This window comes from Salmo trutta, chromosome 5 (genome assembly GCF_901001165.1).
Source record: "Salmo trutta chromosome 5, fSalTru1.1, whole genome shotgun sequence".
Taxonomy (NCBI): domain Eukaryota; kingdom Metazoa; phylum Chordata; class Actinopteri; order Salmoniformes; family Salmonidae; genus Salmo; species Salmo trutta.
Genome location: NC_042961.1, coordinates 47,572,015 through 47,593,991, shown reverse-complemented (window position 1 = coordinate 47,593,991; position 21,977 = coordinate 47,572,015). Strand labels below are relative to the sequence as shown.

Here is a 21,977-nt window from a genome sequence, read left to right as displayed (position 1 = left end):
TAGATGAACATCTCCTTCATGCTAACGCTGTGACAGATTTAAAAAAAGCTTCAAGAGGAAAGCACACTTTGCAATAATCTGAGTACTGCGCTCAGAAAAATACACTAGGCAATACAGATACTCGCCATTTTGGAGTCATCTAAAATATTAAATAGCATTAGAAATATTCACTTACCTTTGATCTTCATCAGAAGGCACTTCCAGGAACCTCAGGTCCACAATAAATGTTGCTTTGTTCGATAAAGTCCATAATTTATGTCCAAATAGCTCCTTGTTGTTAGCGCATACAGTTAGCTACTCCAAGTGTAGTAAGCACGCGTAAAATTACACGACGAAAAGTAAAAAAAAAAATATATTTACGTTCGTTCAAACATGTCAAACGTTGTAAAGCATCAATCTTTAGGGCCTTTATAACGTGAAACTTAAGTAATATTCCAACCGGACGATTCCATTGTCTTGAAAAACATTTTGGAACACAGCTACCTCTTCACGTGAATGTGCGCCAATAAACTGATGTCCTTCCCTGGGTCACCAACTTCCCCACCTTCTTGTTCGCTCTCTGTTCATCATAGACGCCTCAAACAACTTTCTAAAGACTGTTGACATCTAGTGGAAGCCTTGGGAAGTGCAAAATGAACCCTAACTCACTGTGTGTTTGATTGGCAATGACTTGAAAGGACTACAAGCACCAGAATTCTCACTTCCTGGTTAGATTTTTCTCAGGTTTTTGCCTGCCATATGAGTTCTGTTATACTCACAGACATCATTCAAACAGTTTTAGAAACTTCAGAGTTTTCTATCCAAATCTACTAATAATATGCATATTCTAGTTCCTGGGTACGTTTTTCATCCGGCCGTGAAAATACTGCCCCCTACCCTAGAGAGGTTAAGAAGGAAAGAAATTCCACAGATTAACTTTTTAACAAGGCACACCTGTTAATTGAAATGCATTCCAGGTGACTATCTCATGAAGCTGGTTGAGAGATTGCCAAGAGTGTGCAAAGCTGTCAAGGCAAAGGCTATTTTGAAGAATCTCAAATATAAGATATATTTGGATTTGTTTAACACCTTCTTGGTTACTACATGATTCCGTTTGTGTTATTTCATAGTTTTGATGTCTTCACTATTGTTCTACAATGTAAAAAAATAGGTGTTCTAAAACTTGTGACCGGTAGTGTAGTTGCAAATGGGCGGACCAACTCTATATTAAAGCCCATGATTTTGGAATTAGATGTTCAAAGAGCAAGCATCCACATACTTTTGGTCATGAAGTGTAAATTCTTCAAATTGATTATTTTACATTATTACAGCACTGGCAAACAATGGTTGACCAACTCCCTGACCAATGCTTGACCTTTATAGTCTCAGTCAGTATTATATAGAATATTTCTTCCCTTCCCAACTGTGGGGAAAATAACCTGTGATTACCTAGGTTACCCCATTGACTCACAGCAAAATCTAGTACCTTTTTCAAATGCAATATTCCTGTCAAATTTTCTTTAAGTACAACATGTCTAAAGATGACTTTCAACATTGCCTGCTCCCAAGCGTTCTTTCTACTTAGAAAAATGTAATATGTAGGGCTTCCCACATGCCCCTTCTCATGACGATGCTAGCATCCACACGAGTAACTAGCTAGCCAAGACCAACAATGCAAACAAACAGACTATAAACAGCTACAAGTAGTGAGTGGACTTACAAACAGACTATACTAAACAAGTTTAATGTCTTACCTGGGTTGAAATGTTTTCCACAAACAGAGAGGGGTAAAGATGGTTTTGTAGCCTACTTGGACACCGGGTCCCCACATTTCCCACGCCTGAAGCCACAGGGCTCTTGTCGCAGGCTCTATTTCCCTACGTGGGAGCATTGCAAAACATAGTTTGGGATTTTTGACCTGGTTACATGTACATTTCATCTATAAGTCTATGCTAGGTAAAGCTCCGCCTTATCTCAGCTCACTGGTCACGATAACAACACCCACCCGTAGCACGCGCTCCAGAAGGTATATCTCACTGGTCATCGCCAAAGCCAACGCCTCCTTTGGCCGCCTTTCCTTCCAGTTCTCTGCTGCCAATGACTGGAATGAATTTCAAAAATCGCTGAAACTGGAGACTTATATTTCCCTCACTAACTTTAAACATCAGCTATCTGAGCAGCTAACCGATCGCTGCAGCTGTACATAGCCCATCTGTAAATGGCCCACCCAATCTACCTACCTCATCCCCATATTGTTTTTATTTACTTTTCTGCTCTTTTGCACACCAGTATTTCTACTTGCACATCACCATCTGCTCATCTATCACTCCGCTGTTCATTTGCTAAATTGTAATTACTTCGCTACTATGGCCTATTTATTGCCTTAGCTTCTCACGCCATTTTCACACACTGTATATAGACTTTTTTTTCTTCTATTGTGTTATTGACTGTACGCTTGTTTATTCCATGTATAACTCTGTTGTTTGTGTCGCACTGCTTTGCTTTATCTTGGCCAGGTCGCAGTTGTAAATGAGAACTTGTTCTCAACTAGCTTACCTGGTTAAATAAAGGTGAAATCAAATAAAAAGTTAAACAACACAGCAGCTTTTCGGGCATGTTTTCTTATTATAGTATTGACTCCTTGTTTTAACCCAGCTCAACCTCTTGTACTCACTGACCTGGCTTCTCCTGTTGGTCTAAGATTTTACTGCGATGCTTTGACTGACTTGATTTGATGGACTCAGTTTGATTCTTGGTCAGGTCTTCAAGTCAAATGTGACTTTGTTGTTCACAGAATGTGCTCTTATCAGGAGTTGACTGTTAATAGATAAAGTGTAAATAAATGTCTAAATAGGACTCAATAAATGAAAAGAGAGACCGAACAGACGGGTTGGTGATGGGCGCATTGACGTGGCCGGAAGACGTGCGTTATGATTTTGAACGGTCAGATAGCTAGCAACAATGACAAGCTGCCGTGTGGGGAATCGTAGGTGGCTCGTTTCAGCTTGTTGTATCTTGTTATTGATAACATGTCTTGTTTTGACTGATGTCATGTCTATGCTAATATGGCAAAAATTCGCTAGCTATCCAAGAACTGTAACAATGCATTTGAGACAAGTGCTCATTGTGCAATGTATTTGTTTTCAATAAACATTTGGAGACTAAATATAGTTTACATGTCGTCAGTCTAAGCCAACCGTGTCTCGTTTTGCCCCATAGTTGTGCACCCAATGCTTTTGTTGCTAAACAACCAACCCATCAAACAGAGGATCAGTAAATTAACTCATTTGGAATGACGTGTAGGCTTACGAAGATATACAATGTATTGAACATAACTGACAAGGTAAAAATGGACAGAAATGAATAGATGAATGAATAAATGTAGATAAACTCACCCTTCTCTTCCTGCTACAGGTGAACTCTTGGAGTGGCTCCATAGAGATCGGGGTGACTTCTCTGGACCCGGCTGGTCTCGACTTCCCCAGCAGCGCTACGGGTCTGAAGGGAGGCTCCTGGATCGTGTCTGGCTGCTCGGTGCTACGTGATGGCCGCTCCGTCCTCGAGGAGTACGGCCGAGACCTGGACCAGCTGTCTGAGGGCGACCGTGTGGGCATACAGGTAGGTAGCCTAGTGGATTAACAAGGCAGACTAGTGGCCGGAAGGTCGCCGGTTCAAGCCCTGGGCCAGGCACTAAATTGGTAACCATCTCTACAATACTCTCCATCCAGGGGGCACTGCTTCATGGCTGACCCTGTCCCCCTCAATTCTGTGTATTTGGAGAGGTTTAGATGGGCTAGGCAAGACATTTACAAATGATCACTTTTCTTATTTCTGTTCTACTGTACAGCGGAGCGCCCATGGCGAGCTCCACCTGTGGGTGAACGGGCAGGACTGTGGCGCGGCTGCCAGTGGTCTCCCGACGGGCCTCTGGGCAGTGGTGGACCTCTATGGCAAGTGTACGCAAGTGACGGTGGTGAGCTGCGAGCCGCCGTCCTTGGCGGAGAGAGACACGGAGAGGGAGACGGTGGAGGAGGAGGAAGAGGAGGAGGAGGTGGTGGTGTGCGGGGTCAGGGAGGGGGAGTTCGGGGGTCTGACGTCAGCGGTGAACCTGGCGGCGGCGACAAACGAGACGTTAGAGGAAGGTAGGAGTTGTTGATGTTTTTGTTTATCTATTGAAATGGAGGGTTTGTTGTGTCATTGTGTGAAAGGGTGTAGTAATGAGGGAAAGACTCTTCTCTTTTTTGTCTTCTCATTCCTGCTTTGTCTCAGTGCCTGAGCTCCCTCCTACTCATAACCGACCTGACAAGTTTCTCAACAACCTAGAGCCTGAGACGGGTAAGAAAATCAAAACCTCTACCCCAATCTCAGTTGCACCATTGACCAAATGTAACACTCTCTCCATCTTTCTCTCTTCCCCTCTCCCTCCCCTATAGTTCTGACGGAGCACCAGCTCTTTGACGTGTTAAACAATGCCATCGTATCCCTTTACCGCTCTGAGGACAATGGAGGGGGAGACCTGGGGGGGGGTGGAGCAGGGATAGACTCAGGAACAGGAAGTAGAGGGGACAGGGGGAGCAGCAGCGGAGGGGGATCCGTTAACGGTAACAGTAGTGACAGCGGGGGTGGGACCGGCAATACTGGAAGCGTCAATAACATCCCTGCAGGCGGCGGAGGGGCGAGACTCGGGGCAGTGACGGGCGGGATGCTGACCAATGATGCGCTGCTGTTCCACGAGAAGTGCGGCACACTGATCAAGCTGAGCAACAACAACAAGACGGCGGAGAGGCGGCGGCCGCTGGACGAGTTCAACAACGGCGTGGTCATGACCAACCGGCCGCTTCGACACAACGAGATGTTTGAGGTGCGGCCAATCACTGGCTCCGATACTGAGATATGTGAATTCTAGGAAGGGGTTGAAACGAGGGGCTTAGATCAAGGTGTTTAACATTTGTCTGGTAATTCTTAATTTGAATGCTCATAAGAAATGCCTACACACCACTGTCATAGTAATGACATAACAGCTGTCAAAGTAATAATATAACAGCTGTCATTACTGACACCAGCTGTCATAACTGGTTACGTTAATTTTCATGACCTCTAATGACAGAGGGGTCAAGTAAATATCACCATTTAAATATCAGAGTTTGAAGCTAATCCTCTAATCTCTTTATGGTAGAGCTGAATCTTTCAGATTAGCCAATGAATATTCGTTAACTTTACATGTCAGTCATAACAGCTGACCTAACTTGACATAACCTGTCATAATATGGTCATAATATGGTCATAATACTGTCATGAGACATATTTGGACCTGTTTTTGACATACACCACCGTTCAAAAGTTTGGGGTCACTTAGAAATGTCTTTGTTTTTGAAAGAAAAGCAAAAATAACATGAAATTGATCAGAAATAGTGTAGACTTTGTTAATGTTGTAAATTACTATTATAGCTGGAAACGGCTGATTTAAAAACATTTTTTTAATGGAATATCTACATAGGCGTACAGAGGCCCATTATCAGAAACTATCACTCCTGTATTCCAATGGCACGTTGTGTTAGCTAATCCAAGTTTATCATTTTAAAAGGCTAATTGATCATTAGAAAACCCTTTTTGCAATTATGTTAGCACAGCTGAAAACTGTTGTCCTGATTTAAAGAAGCAATAAAACTGTCAGGGGAAAAAATACATTTGAATAAATGTGGATTTTGACACTTATGTGGTGTAGGTGTCATAACCAGCCATAAAACAGGATTAAATATATAGGTCATGAGTGTTATGACAGGTTGTCAGCTGTTATGACATGGTTATGACTGTGTCATATCGTGTTGACGCTGGGTGTCAAGTAAAGTGTTACCGAATATTCATATGTTACAGCCACAGGGCGTGAATGAATAGATTATAACTTTTCCATTGGACTGATGGACTGCAGCTTGAGATTAATAGTGGAAAAATAGTAAGTGTTTCTGTATTCTAAAAGAGAGAGAGAATTCACTAGAAACCAAATAGACCAAAGCAGGGAAAGGACTGCCTGAACTTCTCCAATAAAACGCTTGTTTCCGTTTTCCATTGCAAAACCTTTTGCGCCTGTAGTTTCTGAATGCGCCCTGGTTTCTGTTGTGACACAGATCCGCATAGATAAGCTGGTGGACAAGTGGTCGGGGTCGATCGAGATCGGCGTGACAACACACAACCCCAACAACTTGGACTACCCAGCCACAATGACAAATCTGCGCTCAGGTACGTAACGCATACATGCATACACTAGCGTTGTGTTGCTCTAACCCAATATACAACTTGATCTATTCATTCCACAACAAACTGCACGCATGTTCGATCAATCCCTCCAGGATTCTGCGTTACAATTTTTTTTTTTGCAAAATCAACAATTTCCCGTATGTTATGCGAGGGCTTGCAAACTTTACCAATCACTGCACTATTTTTGCTATAAAACAGTTAAATCATTACAATTTTATTGCATAAAACTGACCCATCAACGCAGTTCAAAAAGAGGGCTTGCATTTTCAACCAATCACCACACATTTACCGCATACTATGGTTAGATCAAGCAACACGTCGACGAACCATTTCCTTCGTCAGCGCATTTTCGCAAGAAACTTGACAGTCGTTGCATATTGCCATGCAAAACGCCAGAATTGCCGCTGAAAAAATATCTGTTTTGCCCGCCAATATCACAAATAAATCCCAGCGAAATCCTGGAGGGACTGTTCAATCTTGTTCTTTGCAGAGTACAAGGCTACATCTTGTTGTGTGTGTTTTCTCTCTTGCCCTTCCAGGTACAATCATGATGAGTGGCTGTGGGATCCTGACTAACGGCAAGGGAACCCGTCGGGAGTACTGTGAATTCAGCCTGGATGAACTGCAGGTCGGTGCCTTTCTCACACACACACACACACACATCCCTATCATCTTCACCATGACACTCTGTGACTTCCATTCCAGGAGGGGGATCACATAGGCTTGATGCACAAGGCCAGCGGAGCTCTTCACTTCTACATCAATGGCATCGACCAAGGTGAGAGGGACACGCCAGGAGCGTCTGTAAATGTAACGGGGGGATTGAATGGCTATAGCGTGGTGTTAGAGAGAGGCGCTAAGAACTCGTTTGTTGATAGAGTAGCTATTAATCAAATCAAAGTTTACTTGTCACGTGCTCCGAATACAACAGGTGTAGACCTTAGAGTGAAATGCTTACTTACAGGCCCTAACCAACAGTGCAATTTTTAAGTAAAAATATAGGTAAACAATAGATAAGTAAAGAACTAAAAAGAAAGTGAAAAATAACAGTAGCGAGGCTGTATACAGGCACCGGTCAGTCAGGCTAATTGAGGTAGTATGTACATGTAGGTATGGTTAAAGTGACTATGCATATATGATAAACAACGAGTAGCAGAAGTGTGAAAGAGGGGGTGGCGGGACACAATGCAGATAGTCCGGGTAGCCTATATGCGGGGGCACTGGTTGGTCAGGCTAATTGATGTAGTATGTAAATGTAGGTATGGTTAAAGTGACTTTGGATATATGATAAACGGAGAGTAGCAGCAGTGTAAAAGAGGGGAGCGGGGGGAGCGGGACAATGCAAATAGTCCGGGTAGCCATTTGATTACCTGTCTAGGAGTCTTATGGCTTGTTGGTGAAAGCTGTTGAGAAGCCTTTTGGTCCTAGACTTGGCGCTCCGGCACCGCTTGCCATGTGGTAGTAGAGAGAGCAGTCTATGACTGGGGTGGCTGGGGTCTTTGACAATTTTTAGAGCCTCCTTCTGACACTGCCTGGTGTAGAGGTCCTGGATGGCAGGCAGCTTATCCCCAGTGATATACTGGGCCGTACGCACTACCCTCTGTAGTGCCTTGCGGTCGGAGGCCGAGCAGTTGCTGTACCAGGCAGTGATGCAACCAGTCAGGATGCTCTCGATGTTGTAGCTGTAGAACCTTTTGAGGATCTCAGGACCCATGCCAAATCTTTTTAGTTTCCTGAGTGGGTATAGGCTTGTCGTGCCCTCTTCACAACTGTCTTGGTGTGCTTGGACCCTGTTAGTTTGTTGGTGATTTGGACACGAAGGAACTTGATGCTCTCAACCTGCTCCACTATAGCCCTGTCGATGAGAATGGGGGCGTGCTCGATCCTCCTTTTCTTGTAGTCCACAATCATCTCCTTTGTCTTATGTTGAGGGATAGGTTGTTATTCTGACACCACGCGGCCAGGTCTCTGACCTCCTCCCTATAGGCCGCCATGTCGTTGTCGATGGTCAGGCCTACCGCTATTGTGTCATCGGCAAACTTAATGATGGTGTTGGAGTTGTGCCTGGCCACGCAGTCGTGGGTGAACAGGGAGTACAGGAGGGGACTGAGCACGCACCCCTGAGGGGCTCCAGTGTTGAGCATCAGGTGGCGGATGTGTTGCTACCTACCCTCACCACCTGGGGGCGGCCCGTCAGGAAGTCCAGGATCCAGTTGTAGAGGGAGGTGTTTACACCCAGGATCCTTAGCTTAGCGATTAGCTTTGAGGGCACTATGGTGTTGAACGCTGAGCTGTAGTCAATGAATACCATTCTCATGTAGTTGTTCCTTTTGTCCAGGTGGGAAAGAGCAATGTGGAGTGCAATAGAGATTGCATCATCTGTGGATCTGTTTGGGCAGTATGCAAATTGGAGTGGGTCTAGGGTTTCTGGGTTAATGGTGTTAATGTGAGCCATGACCAGCCTTTCAAAGCACTTCATGGCTATGGACGTGAGTGCTACGGGTCTGTAGTCATTTAGGCAGGTTGCCTTTGTGTTCTTGGGCACAGGGACTATGGTGGTCTGCTTGAAACATGTTGGTATTACAGACTCAGTCAGGGACATGTTGAAAATGTCAGTGAAGACACCTGCCAGTTTTTCAGCACATGCCCAGAGCGCACGTCCTGGTAATCTGTCTGGCCCCGCGGCCTTGTGAATGTTGACCTGTTTAAAGGTCTTACTCACGTCGGCTACAGAGAGCGTGATCACACAGTTGTCCGGAACAGCTCTTGCTCTCATGCATGCCTCAGTGTTGCTTGCCTCGACTGTGGTGGTAAATAAACAGCCACGAGAAGTACAGATGAAAACTCTCTCGGCAAATAGTGTGGTATACAGCTTATCATAAGATTTTCTACTTCAGGTGGGCAAAATCTAGAGACTTCCTTAGATTTCGTGCACCAGCTGTTATTAACCTTTCAGTGTGAAGGACAGGCAAACCATGATGCTGCAATTAATATGGCGATACTTAAAATGCAGCAAAAATGAATGGAGTATATTATTTATTAAAAGGCACATCGTTAATGCTTGCTATGTTTTACGTTCTTGTTGTCATTTGATGGACTGTTTACGTAATTGTCATGCAGAGGAATTTTGCCCCATACAATGTATAAATATCAATGTCAGTTCGAGAAACACGTACTATCACAAATCATTACATTTCATCCAAGTCGTCCATAACCTCAATTTGACCTCCTAGGCGTGGCAGCGGCCCAGACGCCCGCCGTCGTCTACGGCGTGGTCGACCTCTACGGCATGGCGGTCAAGGTGACCATCGTCCACAATCACAACCACAGCGACCGCCTCCGCCGCAACAACGCCATCATGCGGGCGCTGTCGCCAGACGTTGGTCGCCCCCGGCCCGCCCTCTCCCTCACGCCGGACCCCGACGCTTCCGACCGCCTCCTCTTTCACTCCAACTGTGGCCAAAAGGCAGCCATCATCAGCGAGGGCAGGACGGCGCTTCGCCCTCAGTATGTATTGTAACCATGGTCCTAGTATTTTTATGCAATAAGGCACGAGGGGGTGTGGTATATGGCCAATATACCACACCTAAGGGCTGTTCTTAGGCACAACGCAAGGAGATACAGCCCTTAGCCGTGGTATGTCGGCCATATACCACAAAACCCTGAGGAGCCTTATTGCTATTATAAACTGGTTACCAACATAATTAGAGACGCAAAAATATATTTTTTGTCATACCCATGGCATACGGTCTGATATACCACTGCTTTCAGCCAATCAGCATTCAGGGCTTGAACCACCCAGTTTATAATGTACAGTATATTATAGATACATTTTATTGTGTGTATTTTTCCTCTGGCAGTGCTACGGACGACTTCAATCACGGCGTGGTCTTGAGCGGCCGCCCGCTGCGCTCCAACGAGGTGTTCCAGGTGCGCATCGACAAGATGGTGGACAAGTGGGCGGGCTCCATCGAGATTGGCGTGACCACGCACAACCCCGCCTACCTGCAGCTGCCCTCCACCATGACCAACCTGCGCTCAGGTAATACCAACCAATCAGGTAATACCAACCTCTTACCCCTGCCCCCCTAGCAGGGTTACTTGTAGATCTGAAAGCAATACACTAGTAGGCCCAACTAGCCTTCTTTTAGGCTAGGTTGAGTTTCCACCTCAGACCCTTCTAATCCTCCCAGGATTAGAGGATGGGGGCTTGATTAATCAAATTTTCCATACTCAAACAATGTTTGGAAAGGGCTGTGGATTGACTGATTTGATGATTTTGTTGTAGTTTGACTGATGTACTGGTTACGTTGTAAGTTGACTGATGTGTTGTTTGTACAGTCGTTCAAGGGTTTATTTTTACTATTTTCTAAATTGTAGAATAATAGGGAAGACATCTAAACTATGAAATAACACATATGGAATCATGTAGTAACCAAAAAAGTGTTAAACCAAATCAAAATATTTTAGATTCTTCAAAGAAGCCACCCTTTGCCTTGATGCTTTGCACACTCTTGGCATTCTGTCAACCAGCTTCACCTGGAATGCTTTTCCAACAGTCTTGAAGGAGTTCCCACATATGCTGGGCACTTGTTGGCTGCTTTTTCTTCACTCTGCGGCCCAACTAATCCCAAACCATCTCAATTTGGTTGAGGTTGGGGGATTGTGGAGGCCAGGTCATCTGATGCAGCACTCCATCACTCCTTCTTGGTCAAATGGCCCTTACGCAGCCTGGAGGTGTGTTTTGGGTCATTGTCCTGTTGAAAAACAAATGATAATCCCACTAAGCACAAACCAGATGGGATGGTGTATTGCTGCAGAATGCTGTGGTAGCTGTGCTGGTTAACCTCTCTGGGGTATGTGGGACACACTATTTAACAGCCAGTGAAATAGCAGGGCGGCAAATTCAAAACAACAAAAATCTCATAATTCAAATTTCTCAAACATACAACTATTATATCCCATTTTAAAGATACACTTCTCGTTAATCCAACCACATTGTCCGATTTCAGAAAGGCTTTACGGGGAAAGCATAACATTAGATTATGTTAGGACACCGCCTAGACAAGAAAAACCACACAGCCATTTTCCAAGCAAGGAGAGGCGTCACAAAAACCAGAAATACAGCTAAAATTAATCACTAACCTTTGATGATCTTCATCAGATGGCACTCATAGGACTTCATGTTACACAATACATGTATGTTTTGCTCGATAAAGTTCATATTTATATCCAAAAACCCCATTTTACATTGGCGTGTAATGTTCAGAAATGTTTTGCCTCCCAAAACTTCCGGTGAATGAGCACATCAATTTACAGAAATACTCATCATAAACGTTGATAAAATATTCAACTGTTATTCAAAGAATTATAGATACAGCGGTTGCATTAAGGAGAAGTGTGTCAGATTTCAAAAAAGCTTTACGGCGAAAGCAAACTTTGCAATAATCTGAGTACAGGGCTCAGATATCAAAACAAGCCATGCAGATACCCGCTATTTTGGAGTCAACAGAAATGACAAAAATTACATTATAAATATTCACTTACCTTTGATGATCTTCATCGGAATGCACTCCCAGTTCCAGAATAAATGTTAGTTTTGTTCGATAAAGTCCATCCTTTATGTCCAAATACCTCCATTTTGTTCGCACGTTCAGTCGAGTAATCCAAATCCACTGTGCTCGCGCAGTGAGTTGAGACAAAGTCAAAAAAGTTATTACACTTCGTAGAAACATGTCAAACGATGAAAATAATCAATATTTAGGATGTTTTTATCATAAATCTTCCATAATATTCCAACCGGACGATTCCTTTTGTCTTCAGAAATGAAAAGGAACACAGCTAACTCTCACGTGAGTATGCGCGATTGAGCTCATGTCATTTTCTCAGTCATCTGATTCCAATGGCTCTTATTCTCTCCCCATTCACAGTAGAAGCATGAAACAACGTTCTTAAGACTGTTGACATCTAGTGGAAGCCTTAGGAAGTGCAAAATGACCCCACAGACATATTGGATAGGGAATCACTTGAAAAACTACAAACCTCAGATTTCCCACTTCCTGGTTGGATTTTTTCTCAGGTTTTTGCCTGCCATATGAGTTCTGTTATACTCACAGACATCATTCTAACAGTTGTAGAAACATCAGAGTGTTTTCTATCTAAATATACTAATAATATGCATATCTTAGCTTCTGGGACTGAGTAGCAGGCAGTTTACTCTGGGCACCTTCTTCATCCGGACGTCAAAATACTGCCCCCTACCCAAGAAAGGTTAAGTGTGCCTTGAATTCTAAATAAATCACTGACGGTGTCACCAGCAAAGCACCGTCACACCACCTCCATGCTTCACGGTGGGAATGACACATGGGGAGATCACCTGTTCACCTACTTTGCATCTCACAAAGACACAGCGGTTGGAACCAAAAATCTCAAATTTGGACTCATTAGACCAAAGGACAGATTTCCACAGGTCTAATGTCCATTGCTCGTGTTTCTTGGCCCAAGCAAGTCTCTTATTGGTGTCCTTTAGTAGTGGTTTATTTTCAGCAATTCGACCATGAAGGCCTTAACCACGCAGTCTCCTCTGAACAGTTGATGTTGAGATGTCTGTTACTTGAACTCTGTTAGGCATTTATTTGGCTGCAATTTCCAAGACTGATAAATCTAATGAACTTATCCTCTGCCGCAGAGGTAACTCTGGGTCTTTCTTTCCTGTGGCAGTCCTCATGAGACTGCACTTGAAGAAACGTTCGAAGTTCTTGACATTTTCCGTATTGACTGACCATCATGTCTTAAAGTAATGATGGACTGTCTCCTTGCTTATTTGAGCTGTTCTTGCCATAATATGGACTTGGTATTTTACCAAATAGGGGTATCTTCTGTATACCACAACTGATTAGCTCAAACGCATTAAGAAGTAAAGAAATTCCACAAATTCACTTTTTAACAAGTCACACCTGTTAATTGAAATTTATTCCAGAGAATGCCAAGAGTGTGCAAAGCTGTCAAGGCAAAGTGTGGCTACTTTGAAGAATCTCAAATACAGAATGTAATTGGATTTGTTTAACACTTTTTGTTGTTGATTTCTACATGATTCCATATGTGTTATATCATTGTAATGATTATTCTACAATGTAGAAAATAGTAAAAAATAAAGACAAACATTGTAATGAGTAGGTGTGTCAAAACTTTTGACTTGTACTGCAGGTTGACTGAAGTTTTGCTGTAGGTTGACTGATGTTCTGGTTTTGTGTCCCAGGCACTTGGATGATGACAGGAAATGGGGTGATGCACAACGGAACCACCATACTGGACGAGTACGGACACAACCTGGACCGACTCAAAGTGAGTGGGAGACATACTTTACAGTCGTCCTTAAAATATTCAACTCTACCCCCCCTGCCTATTTCCCACCCTCTCGCTCTGTACCGTTCCTGCTCTGTCTTTCACTCCTTCTCAGTCACTATCAACACTTACATGCTATCGTACTTCTCACACTTATCACCTGTTGCTGTGTGCTTCATCTCTTTCTCTCTGACCACTGTCTCTGTCTCTTTTTCCAGGCGGGGGACACAGTGGGCGTGGTGCGTAAGGAGGACGGGAGCCTCCACTTCTTTGTGAACGGGGTGGCACAGGGCCCGGCGGCGTGGAACGTCCCACCCAGCGTCTACGCTGTGGTGGACCTCTACGGCCAGGCCGCACAGGCCACCATCATGGACGACGTGGGTGAGCGAGCGAGGGGGGGGGGGGGATGGAGGAGGGTTGAAATAGGTTCCTAAGACGATTCCAGAAGTTTCTAGTGCGTCAGATCAGAAAGGTTTTGGAACCACGTTGTATACTGAAGACATGGAATGTATCTGTAGATGGTATGTGAATATCCTCATCCAACTAGCTTTGCCTCAACAACCATCCTCAACCGTTTCTCCCCTCTCTAGCAGACCTCCCCCCTCTCCCTGAGGACAGCTCGGAGGGCCCCACCGTCATGTCGCCCAGCAGCCCATGCTCGGTCGCCGGGGGCAACAGTGCCAACGACCTGCGCTTCCACCAGCTGCACGGCACTAACGCGGTAATTACCAACGGGGGGCGCACCGCCCTCAGACAGAACTGTCGATCCGAGTTCAACGACGCCATCGTCATCTCTAATAGGTCAGTGTGACGCCCACACACACACACACACACACACACACACACACACACACACACACACACACACACACACTCGCGCGCGTCATCTCCAACAGGTCAGAAGGTCCACACACACATGTGTTTGTGCGTGTCCTGACTGTGTGTTGTCCGTTGTCAGGTGCCTTCGAGACGGAGAGCTCTTTGAGATAGTCATTCAGAAGATGGTGGACCGTTGGTCGGGGTCAATAGAAGCAGGTAAGATAATGGCAGGTAAGGCGTTTTTATTTTACCCCTCTCGACCTTCTCACACAGCCCTATCCACACACACTGCAGTGGAGTGATACATGTTTGTCCATGTGTGTGTGTGTTCTGTCCAGGTGTGACTGCTATCAGGCCAGAAGAGCTGGAGTTTCCCAACACCATGACGGATATAGACTACGATACCTGGATGCTTAGGTAAGGGGGGGGTCTGTTTTGTGTCTGTTTCAGTGCTTGACCATTCTAAATGAATGATTTTGAAACATTGAATCTAATCTGTCTACTGTTATCGAATCCTACTGTTGTATCCATCTGCTACAGTGGATCTCACTAAGAAGCTTCTAAGGGAATACCTTCCTCTATGAAATAAACCAAGTTTCATTTGAACTCCCTCTCACCCCCCCAGTGGCACGGCCATCATGCAGGACGGCAACACTATGCGTAACAACTACGGCTGTGACCTGGACACTCTGACCACGGGCAGTAGGATCGGCATGATGCGCTCGGCCACCGGCGACCTTCACTACTACATCAACGGGGTGGACCAGGGAGTGGCCTGCACCGGGCTGCCGCCAGGTAAAGGTGAATGGAACCAGTGATCATAAACCTGTTATTACGACCCCATACATGGGCGAGGGGTCGGGGACTAAAGGCTCATGAACTGATTTTCAATTGTAGCTGATGGGTGTGTACTATGCACCTTGTAGCTAGATGGTAGAAGTGTCTCTGAATAAATCCACCTAACAGCTCAAATCTCAATGCTATTTTGTTTAATATTTCAACTTGTATTTATCAAGACTAGTCTCACTGAGATCTCTTTGTCAAGCGTCTACACTTTCCAAATATATGGTGAACTTGGACAACCCCTCTTTCCTCTCTCTCCCTCCCTCCCTCCTGTCATCAGAGGTGTATGCGGTGATAGACTTGTATGGTCAGTGTGTCCAGGTGTCCATCACCAGTTCCTCTGGCCCTCAGGATAACAGTCTGTGTACCAGCAACATCACAGAGAAGAGTTTCCCCGTACACTCCCCAGGTACTGACCGCGTGTGTCATTTTTCTCTCAGGCTATGAATCTAAATAAGTTGTTGAACGACAGACAGGCTCACATCTCTCCTCCTTCCGTGCGTAGTGGCAGGCGTGGCCCACCGGCTGCACGGTAAGCACGGTAAGAACGTGGTTCTGCTGGGAGATGGCTGCCAGGCCGTCAGGGTGGGAGGATACGCACACGCCATCGTCTTCAGCGCCAAGGAACTCAAAACAGACGAACTGTTTGAGGTGAGTAGTGCTCTGTTATCTATACAGAAGCAATCAGACTGCTCAATTTTCATAACACTTGATTCATCTGTTGTCTCATATATATATATATATATATATATATATATATATATATATATATATATATATATATATATATATCATGCACGTATTAACATTCATTATTGACGTTGTATTATTGTCCCCTCCACCCACCCAGGTGAAGATAGACGAGGTGGATGACCAGTGGTCTGGTTCCCTCCACATGGGTCTGACAACCCTAGCCCCTCCAGAGCTGCCCTCCTGCCCCATGTCAGGCCTGTCTCCCTCCCTCACACAGCTCCGGTCCAAGGTCACCTGGCTGCTAGCCGGGTCAGAGGTCAGACGCAACGGGCTCCTGCAGAGACAGAACTACGGTGCCTCCCTGGACAGACTGATGGTGAGAGACAGGGCGTTGGATTCCAAAGCTCTGTTGAATCAATACTCTGTACTTATTTTGTCATTTGTTGCACAGAGAGATACAATGAAAGAAGGAGTGGGAGGGAACATCTGGTTGGGATTGAAAGATGGAGACTATAAACATTAGTGCAGATGGAATGGATAGAAGGATTGTGATGAAAAGATAAGTAGGTACTACATTTGGTGCCTGAGTTGGATTCTTTATTATGTGTGTGTGTGTGTGTGTGTCTAGGTGGGTAACCGCGTCGGGGTGAAGAGATGCAGCGATGACACCATGCACGTCCTTATCGACGGAGAGGACATGGGACCAGCTGCCACCGCTGTAGCCAAGGTACACGCACTTCATGAACGTACAACAGTTCTCTCATACACACGTCATACTTGTTCAATTCACACGCGCAATTGTTTTCCTATCCTTGTGGGGACCAAAAAATGTATTCCCATTCAAAATCCTATTTACTTTAACCCCTAGCCCTAACTCCTTACCCTAATTTGTAAACCTAAGCCTAAAATAGCCTATTTCCTTGGGACCGGTGAAATGTCCCAATTTTCCTTGTTTTACTACCACCCCACCTCTCTCCCCTACCTATAGAACGTATATGCAGTGTTGGACCTGTATGGTCGTGTGACGGCGGTGTCCATCGTCAGTTCGTCGGTGCTGGAGGACGCAGGGAGCGTCAAGGCCCCCTCCCTCTCCTCAGACAGCTGCAGCGAAGGAGAGGAGGACCGCACACCGGTGAGACACGGGTGTGGGGATGGAGGGATAGAGGGAGAAGGGGGATAGGAGAAAGGTGAGGGAAGGAGGGGACCGGTGGATGATATGCTTTCGCCTGGATCTTTAGTGATTATAGCTTGACAACGACAATGTTAGACTTTGTGTCTAAAGTAAGAAAATGTGTGGAATGTTTTATTTCTCCGCTTTTGTCATGCAAGCATCTCAAAGTACAGTAGGAAACCTGAAATTGCTCCGTAGGTGGTTAAATACACTGTGTACAAAACATTAGGAACACCTTCCTAATATTGAGTTGCACCCCCTTTTGCCCTCAGAACAGCCTCAATTCGTCGGGGCATGGACTCTACAAGGTGTCGAAAGCGTTCCACAGGGATGATGGCCTATGTTAACTCCAATTCTTTCCACAGTTGTTAAGTTGGCTGGATGTCCTTTCGGTGGTGGACCGTTCTTGATAGACACGGGAAACTCTTGAGCGTGAAACTCAACAGCGTTACAGTTCTTAACAGAAACCAGTGCGACTGGCACCTACTACCATAGCCTGTTCAAAGGCACTTAACTCTTTTATCTTGCCCATTCACGCTCTGAATTGCACCATGCACAATCCATTTCACAATTGTCTCAAGGCTTAAAAATCCTTCTTTACCCTGTCTCCTCCCCTTCATCTACACTGATTGAAGTGGATTTAACAGGTGACATCAATAAGGGATCACAGCTTTCACCTGGATTCACCTGGTCAGTCTGTGTCATGGAAAGAGCAGGTGTTCCTAATGTTTTGTACACTCAGTGTATATGTGTGAATTGATCTAAGGCAACAGCAGTAAAAAATACAGTTTGTTTCATCTCTCCATCTCACTCTCCATCTCTCTCCTCCCCCTCTCTATCTCCTCTCTCCATCCACCAGGTTGAGGGTGGTGAGCCGGCCCTGGTGCCCAACACAGTCATGGCCTTCCTGGAGAACCACGGGAAGAACATCCAGCTGTCCCATCAGAACCTGACGGCGGCCCGTGTCTCCAGCTACAACCAGGGCCTCCTAGTCACAGCACAACCCCTGCCCCGACAACAACTGTTCCAGGTACTGTGTGTGACTGGTGGGGTTAAGGGTGTGTGTGTCAGGATTTGATTGCCTAGTGGTGTTTAATTGTTGTATAGGGACACAATATTTTATACTGCATTCTGTCGCCATAGTTTGTGAATGACATTTCGACTATCAATGTTGCCATAGTTTCAGATCGACCGCCTGAACGCGTCGTGGACGTCGTCCCTGTCGCTAGGGGTGATAGGCCACTCCCCAGACCGCCTCAACTTTCCCTCCACTGCGTGCTGTCTGAAACGCTCTGTGTGGCTGCTGCAGAGAGACTCTGTCTTCCACAACTCACTGAAGGTACTGCGCACACACACACACGTCAGTGTTTTCCCCTATGTTCATTTCGCAGCGGCACACCGCTGCTGCTAAGTCATTGCCGCCACTGCAAATACAAAAATATATTTTTTTAAATCATTCTGCCAAGGTGAGCTTTAAAGATCAGAGTGACAAGGTACAACAAGTTACATATCTTCCTCAGATTCTCATCAGATCATCCGAGAAACCTCCAAGGTAACTAGCTAACGAGCTTGTAATCCTGGAAGTGTAACCAACCCTGTTAAGATACAGGAACCTTCCGCCAGTGAAATAATTTTTGCGGTTAATATAGAAGTAGCTGGTGATGTTATTGAGATCCAGAGATACAATTCAACTGTCCTTGAGTTTCAAAGAAGGAGAACATTTTTAATTTTCATGCATTTGAGTTGAAAAAAAAGTCACCTTAAGTTTTGTTGTACGACTGTGAGAAGGTCCCCTCCGCTATCTCTGCCACAGCTACTGAATTAAATTCTAGGGGAACACTGCGCACGCACTCAAGGTACACGCACACTCTCAAGGTACAGATAGCAAGACAAACGCCACACAAAGCTTAATGGAGATCTCTCCCTCTTCTCTCTTTTCCTCCGTCACTTCACCTCCCTTCTCTCCCCGTCTTCATCCCCCGCTCCACTCCTCCCCATCAGATCTCTGAGAACTATGGTCCTAACCTGGACACATGTCCGGAGGGTACAGTCCTGGGTCTGCTGGTGGATGGGAACAGCTGTCTGCACCTTTATGTGAACGGTATGGACCAGGGAGTAGCAGCCCAGGATATCCCTATGCCATGCTACCCCCTCGTAGACCTATACGGACAGTGTGAACAGGTACGTCTCGACCCCCCACTCCCATTCCAAACCGTCAGAATCATTTTAGAGGTTGAGGAAGTTAAGAAACGTCTACCTGGAAAAAGAAAGCTGTTGACATGATTTAATGATGAGAAGTCAGTGGAAAACCGGCCCACCGTCCAGGTAGACCTCTGAGCCTACTGTAAATCCGGCCTGGGCTCTCTACTTCTACACAAACAGACTGGTAGTCATGGTCTGCATCCAAAATAGCACCCTATTCCCTATATTGTGTGCTACCAGAGCCTGGTCAAAAGTAGTGCAGTATTGGGCTCTGGTAGCACACTATATAGGGAATAGGGTAACATTTTGGATCCTGTCCGGTTGCATCACCGCCTGGTATGGCAACTGCTCGGCATCTGACCGTAAGGCGCTACAGAGGGTAGTGCGTACGGACCAGTACATGACTGGGGCCAAGCTTCCTGCCATCCAGGACCTACATTTGAAGTCGGAAGTTTACATACACCTCAGCCAAATACATTTAAACTCAGTTTTTCACAATTCCTGACATTTAATCCTAGTAAATATTCCCTGTCTTAGGTTAGTTAGGATCACCACTTTATTTTAAGAATGTGAAATGTCAGAATAACAGTAGAGGAAGTGATTTATTTCAGGAACTGGTGCACTTCACAAAATAGATGGCATCATGAGGCAGGAAAATGATGTGGATATATTGAAGCAACATCAAGACATCAGTCAGGAAGTTAAAGCTATGGGTCTTCCAAATGGACAATGACTCAAAGCATACTTCCAAAGTTGTGGCAAAATGGCTTAAGGACAACAAAATCAAGGTATTGGAGTGGCCATCACAAAGCCCTGACCTCAATTCTATAGAAAATGTGTGGGCAGAACTGAAGAAGCGTGTGCGAGCAAGGAGGCCTACAAACCTGACTCAGTTACACCAGCTCTGTCAGGAGGAATGGGCCAAAATTCACCCAACTTATTGTGGGAAGCTTGTGGAAGGCTACCCTAAACGTTTGACCCAAGTTAAACAATTTAAAGGCAATACTACCAAATACTAATTGAGTGTATGTAAACTTCTGACCCACTGGGAATGTGATGAAAGAAATAAAAGCTGAAATAAATCATTCTCTCTACTATTATTCTGACATTTCACATTCTTAAAATAAAGTGGTGATCCTAAGACAATTTTTACTAGGATTAAATGTCAGGAATTGTGAAAAACTGAGTTTAAATGTATTTGGCTAAGGTGTATGTAAACCTCCGACTTCAACTCTAATAGGCAGTGTCAGAGGAAAGCCCATAAAATTGCCAGGGACTCCAGTCACCCAAGTCATAGACTGTTTTCTCTGCTACCGGCAAGCGGTACCGGAGCGCCGAGTCTAGGACCAAAAGGCTCCTTAACAGCTTCTACCCCCAAGCCATAACACTGCTGAACAATTAATCAAATGGCCACTGGACCATTACATTGAGCCCACCTCCATTTGCTTTGTACCTTCTGCTACTCGCTGTTTATTATCTATGCATAGTCACTTCACCCCTACCAACATGTACAAATGACCTCTAACCTGTACCCTCGATACCGGTACCCCCATATATAGCCTCGTTATTGTCTAACTTTTTATTATTTATTTTTTACTTTAGTTTATTTGGTAAATATTTTCTTAACTCTTCTTGAACTGCACTGTTGGTTAAGGGCTTGTAAGTAAGCATTTCACTGTAAGGTCTACAATTGTAGTATTCGGCGCATGTGACAAAGTTTGATTTGGGACTCAGTCCTACTCAGGGCCACTTTTAGATCAGTAGCTAGAAATGCTAATCTGCTAGTCTTTTGCTCTATGACCTTTAATCCTGAAATACCTCCATCTGGCTAAAGTTACACAGTGTAACAGTCATAATCCCAATCTCATTTAGACGCTCCGTCCTGGGTAGGTGTTTAACTGCGTAATCCCAGACCTCCCACCAGACCGGTTTAATAATCTGTTGCCTGGCCTGGGACTACATCATCTGTGTGGCACCAGGGGCCGAGAGAATTCAGTGACACCCTCTGATGTCGTTGTCGTGGCAGGTTACCATAGTGACCAACAACGTGTCGACCGTGGGAGGGGAGAGCGGCGAGGCGCATTGCCAGGGCGACATGGAGAAGGCGGACATGGTTGATGGTGAGAGGAGGAGAGCGTGACGACATTGGCAACTCTATACAGACCCTTTTAAATCTGTGGCTCTGGGCTGAACCAGTGCTAACCTTTGACATCTGACCTCCAGGGATCAAAGAGAGTGTGTGCTGGACGCCCCATTCAGAGGTCAACCCCAACAAGACCTGTGAGTACCAGGCCCTGTGCTCGCGTTTCAAGGACCTGCTGACACTGCCAGGTGAGGAACACACACGCACTACTGTCATTGTGTGCTGCTCTCTCTCTCTGACTTAATCATGACTTCTCCATATTTAGATTTTCTCTCCCTCTCTCTGCCCCTTCCCCCTATCATCTCTCTCAGATGGTTACTTCAACGAGGATGCCAAGTATAACCTGTGTTACTGTGAGTCGTGCCACAAGCTGCGGGGGGACGAGTCCTACTACAAGAGAGGGGAGCCCCCCCGAGACTACGCCCTGCCCTTTGGCTGGTGCCGCTTCGCTCTGAGGTCAGAGGTTACAGACAGCCAATCAGTGGTCTTCAAAAACTGTCTTCATCCAATCACACTGTGGTGTGAACT

General features: G+C 45.3%; 1 protein-coding gene across 1 annotated transcript in view; it reads left to right on the top strand.

Annotated features, from left to right (window-relative positions):
* The window catches only part of LOC115194300 (neuralized-like protein 4), a 37,685-nt gene that overhangs the window by 12,243 nt on the left and 3,465 nt on the right, over positions 1-21,977 (top strand). Inside the window, exons 2-27 of the mRNA XM_029753918.1 lie at positions 3,394-3,597; positions 3,827-4,121; positions 4,249-4,314; positions 4,413-4,840; positions 6,105-6,216; positions 6,774-6,862; positions 6,940-7,012; positions 9,468-9,741; positions 10,095-10,276; positions 13,493-13,578; positions 13,797-13,959; positions 14,172-14,379; positions 14,537-14,613; positions 14,736-14,814; positions 15,023-15,192; positions 15,521-15,649; positions 15,746-15,891; positions 16,091-16,309; positions 16,562-16,660; positions 16,922-17,065; positions 17,964-18,134; positions 18,285-18,443; positions 19,106-19,285; positions 21,333-21,426; positions 21,530-21,637; positions 21,761-21,905. Of these exons, the coding sequence (XP_029609778.1) occupies positions 3,394-3,597; positions 3,827-4,121; positions 4,249-4,314; positions 4,413-4,840; positions 6,105-6,216; positions 6,774-6,862; positions 6,940-7,012; positions 9,468-9,741; positions 10,095-10,276; positions 13,493-13,578; positions 13,797-13,959; positions 14,172-14,379; positions 14,537-14,613; positions 14,736-14,814; positions 15,023-15,192; positions 15,521-15,649; positions 15,746-15,891; positions 16,091-16,309; positions 16,562-16,660; positions 16,922-17,065; positions 17,964-18,134; positions 18,285-18,443; positions 19,106-19,285; positions 21,333-21,426; positions 21,530-21,637; positions 21,761-21,905 (4,100 nt within the window). The remainder of the gene's footprint in view (positions 1-3,393; positions 3,598-3,826; positions 4,122-4,248; positions 4,315-4,412; positions 4,841-6,104; positions 6,217-6,773; positions 6,863-6,939; positions 7,013-9,467; positions 9,742-10,094; positions 10,277-13,492; positions 13,579-13,796; positions 13,960-14,171; positions 14,380-14,536; positions 14,614-14,735; positions 14,815-15,022; positions 15,193-15,520; positions 15,650-15,745; positions 15,892-16,090; positions 16,310-16,561; positions 16,661-16,921; positions 17,066-17,963; positions 18,135-18,284; positions 18,444-19,105; positions 19,286-21,332; positions 21,427-21,529; positions 21,638-21,760; positions 21,906-21,977) is intronic.